Source organism: Idiotropiscis lumnitzeri, chromosome 14 (genome assembly GCF_059441095.1).
Source record: "Idiotropiscis lumnitzeri isolate Australia: NSW breed Sydney's pygmy pipehorse chromosome 14, RoL_Ilum_1.0, whole genome shotgun sequence".
In the NCBI taxonomy this organism is placed as follows: domain Eukaryota; kingdom Metazoa; phylum Chordata; class Actinopteri; order Syngnathiformes; family Syngnathidae; genus Idiotropiscis; species Idiotropiscis lumnitzeri.
The window spans coordinates 6,466,758-6,480,801 of NC_142404.1; the positions used below are offsets into that span (position 1 = coordinate 6,466,758).

At 41.8% G+C, this 14,044-nt stretch overlaps 1 protein-coding gene across 17 annotated transcripts in view; it reads left to right on the plus strand.

Annotated features, from left to right (window-relative positions):
• caska (calcium/calmodulin-dependent serine protein kinase a) overlaps positions 1 to 14,044 on the plus strand; it is a 94,727-nt gene that overhangs the window by 75,511 nt on the left and 5,172 nt on the right. For 5 of the 17 annotated variants that reach the window (XM_088314594.1, XM_088314596.1, XM_088314597.1 and 2 more), the window contains 11 exons: positions 1,467 to 1,517; positions 1,895 to 1,975; positions 3,337 to 3,525; positions 5,498 to 5,576; positions 5,669 to 5,754; positions 5,841 to 5,909; positions 6,993 to 7,061; positions 7,467 to 7,502; positions 10,185 to 10,226; positions 10,482 to 10,678; positions 11,990 to 12,105. In XM_088314594.1, the coding sequence (XP_088170720.1) occupies positions 1,467 to 1,517; positions 1,895 to 1,975; positions 3,337 to 3,525; positions 5,498 to 5,576; positions 5,669 to 5,754; positions 5,841 to 5,909; positions 6,993 to 7,061; positions 7,467 to 7,502; positions 10,185 to 10,226; positions 10,482 to 10,678; positions 11,990 to 12,105 (1,015 nt within the window). The remainder of the gene's footprint in view (positions 1 to 1,466; positions 1,518 to 1,894; positions 1,976 to 3,336; positions 3,526 to 5,497; positions 5,577 to 5,668; positions 5,755 to 5,840; positions 5,910 to 6,992; positions 7,062 to 7,466; positions 7,503 to 10,184; positions 10,227 to 10,481; positions 10,679 to 11,989; positions 12,106 to 14,044) is intronic. The other 12 variants (XM_088314601.1, XM_088314602.1, XM_088314612.1 and 9 more) reach the window with 6 other exon arrangements.

The following is a 14,044-nucleotide window of genomic DNA, read 5'->3' on the forward strand; positions in this document are numbered from 1 at the left end:
GTGCTCGCTGCCGCTGACTCGCGCTCATTGTCTAAGCAGCTGCACCACAGCCCTTTGGCCTGTTTGCACTGCACTCTTCTCATAAAGCTCTTTGACTTCCCTCATTAGCTTCTTGATGCGCACACATACAAACCAACTACACTCACACTTGCAGAACACTTACACAGAGTTGCTTTATGGTCTCACCCTGTTTGTGTAAACTCTTAATTGATTGGCGTTTGCTTACGTTGCTTAACAGACTGACTAGAATGGGGGGGGGGGGGTGTTTTGTGTGTGTTTTGTGTGCGAGCAGACACGCAAACAGTTGTTTTGTTTATTGTGTGCTTTATTGAAGGAACACGTCTAAAGTCTTGAGACATGAGCAAGTGGCTGGCGTCCAATTGTAAATTCCACACACAGGAAAAGCTTTTGCATGGAAGCCTGGCTTGATAGCATTTTATTCCACGAAAATGACATCAGGTTAAAATTTTGTCGAATGGAAAAGATGAGGAAATTTTTATTGTTATTACAATCGTGTGCAAGATGGAAAAGCACAGTCAAACTGCTGGCCTCATCTTTTTTTCCTGTACAAGCAAGTCAAATGATTACTTTTACTGTCAATCACATGCAAAAAGTTGTAAAAACGGTAAAACCAATAATTTTTCTATGATTATGCTGCGGGTAGAGGGATTAGTGCACGTGTACCAGTACATTGGCAATTTCTTGTCACTTGTCCCCTTTGCCTTCTTGGGTACCTTTCTGTGGGGGTGTCACAGAAGCACAAAATGTCATCACACCAGTGGAGTTAGTCCTTTGAATACTCACTGAGTCTCATACAAATTGATGCACGCTTGCGTGATGTCAGGCATGTTGCTCTGTTGGATTTTTCGACGTTTATGGACTTAATTGGGGTGTTCAATTTTAGAGGGTCTGCTATAGGGTTGACAAAGATGCCTTTTGTTGTGATTGGATTATTTTCTATATGATGCTTGAAAGTACCAAGAGTTGTCTTCAGAAAAGAAGGGTTGAAATAGCAGAAATACAGCTGTCACGCTGATCACCAACATACAGTTGGTTTCTTAGAACAGGGAGTATAAAAAGCTACTTGCGGCTTCACCAGGACGTTATGGGATCACATGCCGCAGCCTGCTCTGGTAAAAGTTCCTTCCACCTGGTGTTATGCTTTCCTAACAGGGCTCTCGTCCACTCAGCTTTGGTTTTCCGCCGCTCACTCTGAATAACGCTTGAATGTTTTGAGCCGATCAGGCTATGCAATTTTCTTTCCCCGCTCTCTTATTCTTCACCAATAAGATGCTGCACACACTGCACTAATTGCAATCAACGGACATGGGTGTTGCTATCCACTAATGACTAAAATTAGCCGCTTTTCCTCGCCACACTAATCCGAAACCTTACGGAAGACGACCTTTTTAAAACGTTGAGTGCGCCTATGTAACTTGGTCTCCCTGTGTCTTCCTCCACTCAAGACATCCACCTCACACCAGGAAGACGGTGAAGCTTTGAAACATCTGGAATATGTAAGCGCTCCATCACACGTGCTACCATTGCTTTTAGATCTGTCGGAGACGGACAATCAAGATGGGTTGTTGCTTGACAAGCGACATGAGCACGTGATTGCTTCACAATGGCTTGTATTCAAAGGGCCCCGCAACGCCCCTCCTCCCCGCCTCACCTCTGCAACGCCACATTCACCAGTCAGGCGCAACATAACTGGAGCTGACTTCCAACTGAGCACTGGCAAATAAGCAGGCGTGGTGTCCAAACTTGGCAGTGGCGATTCCGGGGGCTAGGGGGGCATTTTTGTGAGGGTCAGCGAGGTTATCGGGATATTACCGAAGACAAGCTTTTGGGAGACTGCGGTGATTGAAAAGGGTTTTGTCCTCGTCGTCCTCAGGTGCTGGAAGAGATCTCCTGCTACCCCGAGAACCACGACGCGAAAGAACTCAGACGGATACTGACTCAGCCACATTTCATGGTAAGAGCACATGTGCTGTTACCAAATTAATAGAAACTCTTTCTTGTTGGTGTTAATTCTGTTTTGGTAAACTACAGTGGACTCAAAGAATTCAAATCCAATCTGCAGGAGTTTGTTGGTTAGGAGTGTAAATGTTGCTGTATGATATCATGAGAATTTGCCCACAAAAATAAAAATACCACTGTCGGACGATTCATGTCAAAAAACAGTTGCAGTCGCTCTAGAAAGGAAGCAGGGATCACTTCAAGCAGACATGAAATCATGTCAACTCAAAAGAAACAGAAATGACAATACAGTGATCCCTACAGTACAATAACTGGCATACCCTGGGAGGATACTGCATCCGCTATATGTTGTCGATCTTTTGTGAAGTGAGCAAGAGGAATTTTATTAGAAACACTCAGCATAAAAGTTCCAAAGAAATGCGAATGTAGTTGTATTGCCATCATATTAAAATTTGTTTAGAAAGGCTGTGAAAATCATTCATTAAAAAATTGAAATGAGTACTTGTGTTTTTTAAAACTTGAATTAAAAGTATTTTTTGAAAATCAAAAATATGATAAAAAAAAAACAACATTAATAAAGGCTTCTGCTGGTGTATATTCATTTTGATTTTGCATTCAGTTCAATGACGTTCATTTGCGTAAATTTTAGGCAACCGATTTCGATCGATATTTTAGAAACCTGTATCAATCATCAGCTTCAAACTTAACTTTAATTTTTTTAACGCATGTTGATAGTAGTTTTACTTACAAACAAGGCTCAGCTGCCTTCACCAACATAAGTTTGTAGGCGTGTTTTGGTTGATGAAAGAAGGCGAAAACTACAATGAAGAAACAAGTAGAGGCTGTCCGTGTGCTATACCGAGCGGTTGTCGACGTCCATACATTTCTAGTTTCAAAGCCCTCCGTGCGAAACATAACTTTAAGCATTAAGCAAGGTTTCCAGCATGTGAGCAGTGTAAATTAATCGGTATAATGGAAAATCCACTCAGCTGTCATCAGTGTCCTCACCACTAATCCCCTCACCTTAATGTCACTAATGAATGCCTTTCCTCAAAGCAACGTCCGTACCAAACTGACATTCAGCGTGAAATGACGTTTTACCATATCTGTCTATATTTTTGGTGCTTTTGTTGCATTTGGTCTCTCAGTCAGTGCTGGAGTCAGTCAGTCAGTTTACCCCTTGACTAACCTAAATAATAATAATTAGAATTCATCTGATTTATGTCTCATTAGTGAATATATAAGACTAAAACCAAAAAACTCTTTGACGCACCTTCTGTAACTGAATAGATTGCATATCACACTTGTAATGTGAGCCTTTCAAACTATGAACGCTCCGTTTTGCTGTCACCGAAGGCGTTGCTGCAGGCCCACGATGTAGTGGCGCATGAGGTCTACAGCGACGAGGCGCTGAGGGTGACGCCGCCGCCAACCTCGCCCTACCTGAATGGCGACTCGCCCGAAAGCACCAACGGAGACATGGACCTTGAGAACGTCACCAGGGTACGCCTGGTGCAGTTCCAGAAGAACACGGACGAACCCATGGTGCGTTTCTGTGAAAACTGATGAAATACACTACCCTTAATTCAACTGGGGAAAAAAAATGTGTATATATATATATATATATATATATATATATATACGCGCACACACACACACACACTTGGTTAAATAATAGTGATAGACCGATATGCTTTTTTTTTTTCCGGGGCCGATAACAATTATTAGTAGTCATGAAGGCCGATAACTGATATTTGAAGCCGATCATTTGTAGAAAGAAGGGATAAAAAATGGTGTGAAAATTTTGAAAAGTAAAAACTCCATCACTTGACTTAGTTAAAATGCCTTTAAGCACGTTTATTAAACAACTTTAGTGATTTACACAACACGTTAATGCTTTTTTACATCTTGTAAAATAGACAACTTTGTTTTAAAAGTTTAATAAAACAGCGCAGGGAGCCATGTCTTATAGGTCAATGAAAACAAGTTTACTACGGTCAAAAAGTTTTCTAAAAATCCAACATAACTGAAATGTTTATCTTTCACGCATCTTTGTTTGAAAATTCAAAAATAGAAAAGTGCATCCTCAATGCAGCGACCAGCCAGAAAAATAAACATCACATCAACACGGCTGTGTCTCCTCTCCACTGTTTTTTGTGGGAGTTCTGTCAGCAGAAAAAAATGATATTTTTACTCTTAATGTTTCTTTCAGTTGCAGTAGTTTGCCATCAATTTTTGTACCCTGTACAGCACTTTGTATGGAGCGGTGGCTGCTCTATAAGTGCTCTATAAATAAAGTTGAGTTTAGCTTCGGGTAAATGTTAGGTTAGGTTGTCTGTGGCTTATACACACAAACATTGGCATTCACTCGTTTCTTACTTTTAACACCTTTTCCTTCTCAGTATTATCATCAACTTTACTTATCTCTAGCCATACAATGGGGGAGCGATTAGATTTAGCCTCAAGGGAAGACAACCTAATGTGGCGAGCAGAACTCCCCCTGGTATATGACATAAAAACGGCTCATTGTTATGTTACGAGTGGTTGCAGTAGACTGACATTTGTTGAAAATTTCAGCAAAGTCTGTCCCCTTACCTTCTTCTGCTCGCAGGACCTCTACTATCGTGCGTGTGAGTCGAGGTGAAAAAGAAAACAGGCATCTTACTTATGATTGGCTGCTACCCTCTGCACAAGGAATCAAACAGATGGTGCTGTGGGTGGGCCAATCTGCTTCTGCAGGCAGAGGCACGAGCTCAGCAGAGAAAGAAAGAGAGAGAGAGAGAGATACGCTGCAGTGAACCAAAATAAACCAGCTTTTAAATTAATAATATTATAAAATTAATTATAATAAAATGTAAATCTATTAAATTAATATAAAGGCCAATGCTGATCATAGGCAAAGTGCCAAATATCGGCCCCAATAATCGCCCGGCCGATAAGCCGTCTATCACTAGTAAATAATGAGTATCTCATTTCAATTGACTCCCCTTTTTGCTTTTGTTTGGATATTGTGAAATTTGGTCCTGCTAACCTAGAACAGCATTTAATTGTTCTGCCTGACATTGTGCAGGACAGGCAGATGAACAGATTATTGTTTTGGTAAATAAATCATTTTCCTGGAAATTATGTGCACAAAAAAGGAAATTGGGTCATTTCTGTGGCACATCGGGTGATCTCGAATGGTACACTTCATATGCTGTGGTGCAGTGGTTCATTATCTGTCTGTGGAAACAATGAATATAACGGCAATGACATAAAAATGAATAGAAAGCGGCAAAACGTGCAACTGAATTACATTAATCGTGCCGCGTCACCTCCCGTAGACCTTAGTGTATTTTATCAGAACGCGTTGCTCTACTGAAGGTGCACAATTCTAAATTCAGACTTCCCTCTACAGTATGCCGTAACAACCCAGAAAAAAACAATTGCTTGATGGTCTGTGATCTAGTGGGGGCACACCGCATAGAAGTCATGTTTCAATTCTTACCTCATCTGTGTTTGTTCTTGATGGCTGTAGGGCATCACATTGAAAATGAACGACTCCAACAACTGCATCGTGGCTAGGATCATGCACGGAGGAATGATCCACCGACAAGGTAGCACACTAAATGGGGTTAAAATAAGCTAACAACAACTCCGAGTTGGACGTAGGGAGTAAATGCGACATCGAAATATTTCATCTCATCAGGCACGTTGCACGTAGGAGATGAAATCAGGGAGATCAATGGCATCAGTGTGGCCAACCAGACAGTCGAGCAGCTGCAAAAGATGCTGGTGAGTGTGTGCGGGTGCGTGTGCGTGTGCTAACGATGCTAAGCGGTTCTCACCTGTTATACGTTTAACGTCATGTGTGTTTGCAGAAGGAGATGCGAGGCAGCATCACTTTTAAAATCGTGCCAAGCTACCGGACACAGGGCTCCTCCTGCGAGGTAACGCCTTCTTGCTCCTGCTCCTGCTCCTCCTCCTCCTCTTCTTCTTTTTCTTCTACACTCATCTTCTCACTAACCGCTCGCCAATGTGCTGGGTTTGTGTGGGGTGGATTGTGTGTGTGTGTTTTGCTGCCACTGGGTGACTTGGATATCCAGCACACCAATTTCACAACCAAGATACCGGAACTTCCCCGCCCTATGTCCCATACCCTCCTGTTCCCTTCGCTGTGCTCCACAAATGACAAACACTTACTCGCCCGTGTGCTCCTGTGCATCATCTACAATCGTTCCTTTGAGATTATCTTCCCTTTCAGCTACAAATATCACAATCACTCATGAGGGATCATCTGTGCAGCAAGATCCCTGTAGTACGTGAGAAAAGAGGGACTGACCCTCTGGTGACGCTGGCACATATACCTGCCCTGAGTTACCCGGGGGCCACTGATGATCTTGTTGGTATGCATACTCGAACTGTGCATGCGTGAAGGGACATTCTGTGCCATTAGGAGGTCAGCAAGGATGAAATAGAAATGCTGCTTCATCACACACAGAGCAGCAAGAAGAAAAAAAAAAAAGGGCGCATACAACAATACAGACAGGCACAGATTCTCTCGGGTTTGTAGGAGCCACAACATTTAGTCTAGTTTAGTTGGGGACCTTCTCTACCTCTTTTTCTTGATCTTAAGTTGCATTTGTTCAAGTTGGGTTAGTTAGTTCTGCGCAGAATGTTGCGGCACATCGTGGCACTACGCTGACGGCACACGAGTCTTAATTTGGATTTACCTGTGTGCTGTCATTTTAAAAATGGTCATTTCAAATTTAAAAAGATGAATGGCTGCATTGCGAGGGAAGACTTTAATCGCATTAATTTTGATCTCCTCCGGTCCCTCGACTGTGTTTTTGCTCCGACCCTTGGAACAGAAAGCTGTAACGGGCCCAGGATCACTCTCATGTCATGACCGTGTGAATCAGTCTTTGCGGAGGTGCATCTCGGCCATAGTGGCTGCCCAGTGTGTGTGTGTGTGTGTGTGTGTGTGTGTGTGTGCGCGCGTGTGCTCTGTTGACCTGTGTGTCTTATTTCAGAAAGAGTCCCCCACCACATCCAGGCAGTCCCCTGCCAATGGCCATTCCAGCATTAACAGTTCAATCTTGGTAAGGATGTCCGACCCAGAGGAAAAAAAAAAAAAATACCCTCCCCACTTATTTACATAATTTTCAACCTTGCGTCAAGATGTATGTGTGTTTTTAATTGCAAGCGGAAAGCCTTAATGGGTCACGGTGCTGATTTTCCACATCAATCCTGTGTTGTTCCAAAGGCTCCCCCTTCCATTGTGTCCGATATCTCAGTTCACAAATTGGTGTGCCTCTTTTTTGTAGCTGACACCACACATCAGCTTGGCTGTGCGCTTTGCTTGCAGCAGGTGTTCTGTTCCTCTGGAGGAGGTTTTTCTAATGTTCCTCAACAGGCCGTGACGACGCCTTTCCGATATTTGTAACCAACCTCACTGACCTGACGTGTGTTCTCTCTGCTCCTCAAAACTTTTTCAACCTCGGCAGGATCTGCCATCCACCATCCAGGCCAAAGGTCGTCAGGTGAATACAAACGCTCGCCGACTCTCACTCGCTTCTCAAGGGTTTCCTTTCCACCAAGCGGTTTGGTTCGCTTTTCGATTGCGAATCCCGTTCGTAATTGCTTTGAAGCATAGCACTGCGGGAAAACTGTGAAAACCGCACTACGTCGATCACAGGATTAAACAATCAAGGTTTCCTTCTCATCCATGGGAGACTAATTTCATCCAAGAAATATCTTTTCTTGGGGTACCATCATTTTTTGTCAATGTCAGATTCATGATTTTTCTTTTTAAAATAATTCCGTTGAACCACAATTCAGAAGCGTTGGCTGATTTTCAGTGGTTAATTTTTATTCAATATTTTTAATAGGGCTGTCAAAATTAAAGCGTTAACTCAAGATTAATTTAAAAAAAATTCACACAATTAAATATTTTAACCCCTTCAGTCAATTTTATTTACTTCAAATCTAATTTGCATATCTTGCAAAGCCAAATTCAAACACTGTACCATATTAGCTGTACATCTTTAGCTCATCTCAGAACAAAAAAACTTGCTCAAGTTGCCACTGGACCTTGCAAACGAACACTGCTGGAGTGTGGCGCTTACAACTACTAGGAGACTGTATACGTTTTGAGAATTGTTTCTCAGAAAATTTCCTGTTGCGATGACTCCATTTAGATCGTATTCAAGGATAAAAGAAAGAACAGTCTTTGATTTCAAATTTACTTCATATTTGGTGATTTTACATTAATTCCCGTGAATACCTATTACAAGCTTCACAAAAAAATGTGATTATTCACGATTAATTACAAATTTTTTTGCGATTAATTCGTTGAAAAAAATTTAATCGCTTGACAGCACTGGTTTTTATATTTGCTTCTGTTTTTCTGATTCAATTCATCACTCTGACCGTTGTGGTGTTTTCGTTCATTGACGAGGGGTACAAACAATTTAGTACATCTGTGAATGTAGATATGTTGATCCCATGGGATATTGGAGCTGCTCAGCAAAGTGGAGCTATGCGTATGTTACAAGGATACAGCAATTACCAATCTGCTCGACCAATCAGCAACCACCTGTGGTGTCACCAATATGGTACTGGGAATCCTTTTTTCTTTCTTTTCCAATGTAGAAATTTCACAAGTGAGTATTGCAAAGTAGTTATGATGCAGTGGAACTGGCTTAGTAATAAGCTTATAAAATAAGCTTTAGGGTCCTGTTCTTCAGCATGCTTTTGTTCACGTACCAGTTGCAATAGTTGCGCAACCTCAATCGAGTCAAATGAGTAATCAAAGTGTCACAGTTGTTTCGTGGAATAGGAAGAAAACAATACATGCCTTTTTTTTTTTTTTTAAATATGATAAATTATGACAGAGACTCGCAACCAGTCCGTGGTGTTCGCAGTACCTCGCACAGCGTCAGCTGGGATTGCCTTCCCCACACCCGCAAAGCTAATAAGGACAAGTGGTTGAGAAAATGAATGGTTTGTTGCAACATGAAAACACGAGCCGTCCCAGTATTTGCCACTCCGAACGTCATGGTGGTGAACCAAACTCCAGTTTACCGCTTGGTGGAAACAGGCCCATACACTCTTGCCTTCATCCCCCTGCCAAAAGCGCGAGCTTTCTTTTTCCCCTCTGCTGTGATTCAAAGCTCATCCAACAATCCAAAGTCAAGTTTCACCCATTTGTTTGATGTCCTTGCTGCTTTTATGTTGAAAATAGGACAAAATTGGCAATTAATTTGTCATTAATGGGCCATTTTTCCCAGTCCCTATTCTCGACAGCCAGTTTTTGGCCTCCGAAAATAACACGCAGCCATTTTGCGCTGACAGCTACATCAACTTGAACTCTGCGGTATTAATGGCACAGGCATTGTTAACACTACCCACCCCAAAACCGCCAACCCCAATGACAAAGCCCTGTTGAGGTGCGCGTGCTTGGCTGCGCCATATCCACGAGGCAGCGATGCACTTACCTATACCTAAAACCAGCAACGCAACCTTCACCGACCGTCATCTCATCATCCCGTCACAGCCCACTAACCTTCTACATGGATAGATGCAAAGCTCACAATAGTACATTACATACTGTGTTATTAATTGTTTGCCATGATGTTTTATCCATCCATCCATTAAATGAATTAGCCTCCAAATATTATTGTAGCGCATTTAAAGGCTTCCTTGTTAAAAACAATTTTTAACCTCTTTATAATAAGGACTTCTATATATCAGACTTTTTCCATTGTAATGATATAATTAGTACGATATCATGAGTTTAAAAAAAACTGTATATAAATCAGGTAATTACTATTATTTAAACCAATTGTACATCTCACAATACTGAGGTTGGCGGTTCTAATCCGGGCACCAGTCTTTGTGTGTGGAGTTAGCGTGTTCCCCCCTCCCATGATGTTTTTTTTTTTTGTCCCTTGCTTCCTCCCACATTCCAAAAACTTCCATGGTAGGTTCATTGAGGACTCCAAATGGTCCCACGTTGTGAATGTGGGTGTGAATTACTGAACGTTTACGTTCTTTGGTATTATAATGTAGACCTACATTACGAGGATTCTCAATTGTCAGGAAGTAAGACATTTTAAACGTACATTTCCTGTTTTCTTAACGTCAACAAAGGCGCACGCGCGCACACGTGTCGTGTTTAAACGTGTGCTTGCATGATGTTTGTGATGCTTTCAAATCCGTAGATTGTACCCAGATCTCCAATCAAGGACAAAATGTCAGTCAAGGTAAGATATCGGCCTCCGTTCCCCTAAATCCCCAAACCCGGGCCCCGCTCGCCACAAGAGAGCAAACAAACAAGGCCTGTGCCGTGACTACCACAGACAACTTGCCTCGCGTAGCTTAGCCGCTCCTCTCGTCCTTTCCGCCATTTTCTTCCTCCCCCCTTCTAGCAGTAGCAAATCCTCACCCTGTCCATCCTTTTAGCTCACCCAACCGCCAAACTGTGCGCTTGCCTCCCCACTCCAACCCCCTCCCAACAGATCTACGTGCGGGCTCAGTTCGAGTACGACCCCTCCAAGGACGAGCTGATCCCATGCAAGGAGGCCGGCATTCGCTTCCGCGTGGGCGACATCATCCAGATCATCTCTAAAGACGACCACAACTGGTGGCAAGGCAAGCTGGAGAACACCAAGAACGGCACAGCCGGCCTCATCCCGTCGCCCGAGCTGCAGGAGTGGTGAGACTCCATATTATTAATATTATCATTATTCTCATTCTGACCCGTTAGATTTGGGGGGGATTTGAGGTTGTGTTATTTAAATTAGTAGTTTTAGGGGTATTCATCTTGTGCTGTTGTTTTTATGATGGTTTTACCGGTGTACGTTTTGGGGATGATTTACAATAAGACTGGGGAACACAATTTTTCTTGAGTTAGGTCTGACAGCTATTTTAAATCATTTTTTTGGGTGCAGAATCCAAATGTTTTTTTCCATAATATCTCGTTTTTGAGCTATAAGAGCCCAGTTATCTATAAAGAAAATAATAATAATTTTAATCAGCATAAAATTAAGCAGATTTTTTTTTTTAGCAAATTCTTCCCCAGGGTAATTGTTTTATAACTTGCACATTTTACTTGAAAGATTATCATGGTAGTTCTGCTTTAACTTGCACAAGTTTTGGATGATTTGCGCTCATTTTATTTTACCTTTATTAATAGCGTATTTATCGCCGTATTTTTTTTTTCTTAACCTGCAGAGCTTTTGGGGGAGTTAACATTTACTATGTTTTTTTTATTTTAACCCGGGGAGATTTGTGATCGTTACATTTTAAACGTGACCTGTTTTTGTGAATTGAGGCAGTTTTCTTTTAACCTGTCCATTTGGGGGATGTGCAGTAGTTTTATTTTAATATGTGCAACGATTAGAATTCCTCATGCTTTGTTTCATTTTATCCTGCACATCTGTTGATTAATTTACAAAAGTTTGTAAATGCGATATAGGTTTATTTTAACATGCAAATACATTGGTGGTTTTGCAGTATAGTGCAAGCGCAATTTAATCTATGAATAGTTGGGAGGGGTCTTCGACTGTCCATTAAATTGAAGCCCTTTTTTTCATGGTCCTGTACAAAGGAGCATTTTCAGTGAACTGGATACTATGTTCTGTCCATTACATTTGAAATTTGTTAAATCAGGCTCTATTAAATTGAAGTTCCACTCCAGTTTTATTTGAACTTGTTTTAATTTAACCAGCTCCGCTACTGTTGAATTTAAAGTAGTTTTATTTCACTGTAGTTGAACTTTCCAGAGATTCACGCTAAGTTTATGTGAACCTGCACATCGGTCAGTGATTTGGCAGCTTTGCACAGCTTTTCGGCAGATTTATGCTAAATTTGATTATTAGTATTTCTCCAACTCTCCTATTTTTTCTTCCATTTTAATCAGTGTAATGTTGGAGACAATTTTGCGGTATTTTTAGGATTTGAAGCACTTTTAAAAACCAACTTGTCGGATGTGACCTGTGTGTGTGTGTGTGTGTGTGTGTGGCAGGCGTGTGGCGTGCATGGCCATGGAGAAGACCAAGCAGGAGCAACAGGCCAGCTGCACTTGGTTCGGCAAGAAGAAGAAGCAGTACAAAGACAAGTATTTGGCCAAGCACAACGCAGGTATGCAAAAATCACACGCGCTTGTGCACGCAAGCGTACTACAGAGACACATGTGTTGTTTCTGCACATTCAGTAGTTTGGATTTCATTTGATAGCAGAAGTGTAGTGTATAGATAGTACATGTACAGTATGTGTGAGCACATCTTAGTACATGTAAGATATGTATTAGTACGTGCCGTGTATGTTTGCATGCATGTGTTAGTACATATACAGTATATTTGTCAGAATGTGCATTGTAGTTGAGCATGTTTTCGTACATTATTGCACGTGCAGTACGTTTGTGAGCATGTTTTTGAACATGTGCCGGGGGGAAATTGAAAGAAGTACATATTTGAATTACATGTTTCTGCATGTGTACTTTGTGTACTGTATGCATGTTTCCTTTGCATGGAGGATGTTTAGGTATGCTTCCCCTCATGTACATATTCTTTCTGGGCATTTGTTTGACCGTGGCCGCATTTATTGTGCACATGTAAATGTACAAATACAGGTGTAGGGCGTTTGGGGGTGGATAGGTTAATAGTAGATTTGTCGTCTGCTGTGGTTCATGTGTGCAGTGTGACATGCTCAACATGTACAGCAAGTTTGGGTTCATGTATTAGCAAGTGCATGTGTGTTCATGTGCTATTTGGTAATGTGTGCTGATTTGGGCCACTGTTTTTAATATTGATAAGAATGTTCGTGATTGGTTGTATTGTGTAGTATTTGCAATTGGGTGCACGTGTTCAGACATTTGCAGTATGTCTTGGGTGGGTGTATTCATTCATGTTTGCACAAATAACATGGTCGTCAGTCTCTAGTCCACATGTGTCAAACTGAAGGCCCGGGGGCCAGATGTGGCCCGCGACCTCATTTTATGTGGCCCGCGAAGGGAAAATCATGTGCTTCAACTTGCTGCTTCTAGCACATTTTCCTCACTTTTAACAACATTGAGATATGAGATATTGCCATTTATTACTGGCTTTTGATTTCAAAACTAGCTTTGTATCAATGCGTTGTGTGTAAGTGATAATGTAAGGTGATTTATATGAGTTCGCAGTCATAACGGCCCTCTGAGGGAAACCAGAACCACAATGTGGCCCGTTCACAAAAATGACTTTGACACCTCTGCTCTAGTCCATATGAACCAAAAGATATGATACAGGCAAGAGGATGATCTTTATTTCGTTATTTCATGAAAGTAGTATGATGTTACAAGGTCAACAGCGTTGTCTGTTGTATTTTTTTTTTCCTTTTCTTTTTGCTCGTGGCATTCAATAATTAAGTCAAAGCCTCGCACAGCCTACCTGATATCAAGTGGGCTGGACCAATAAAATTATGGCATAAGTAATATATTGCTGCTGGACTATGTCACCATTTGGTAAATGACATATTTGTACACAATTCCGATTCGATTCCGGCGGAGTTTGCATGTTCTCCCCGTGCCTCCGTGGGTTTCCCCCTTGTATTACGGTTTCCTCCCACACTCCACAGCTGACAGAAGCGTGCCAATACTCAGCGTGACTGATAATCGTTCTATCACTAGAATTGTCGTGCTTGCAGTTGGCTGAAAAAAACGTGGTTATGCCGACTTTGTTTTAAATCTGGATTTCAAACCTTTGTGTTGTATGTGATATTTGCATGTTGTAATTGTCTACAAGTGTGTGCCAATTAGCTGACACACACTTGTATCAACATTGTGCATTCGTGTGCATTTTTACATGGATTTTCTATCTAGGGTGTGTGTGTGTGTGTGTGTGTGTGTGTGTGTGTGTGTGTGTGTATTAAACTGCTGTTGTAACCCTCTTGTCTATCTCTCTGCCTTGCTCCTACTGAACGACCTCTGTGCATGTAAGTAACCACGCTGATGTCGCCTTTCCCCTTCTTCATGCTTTTACTTTGAAAGCACCCCCGCGGGTTACTTCCTGTCTGTCGTTGGCGGCGTTTCAGTTTGACTTCC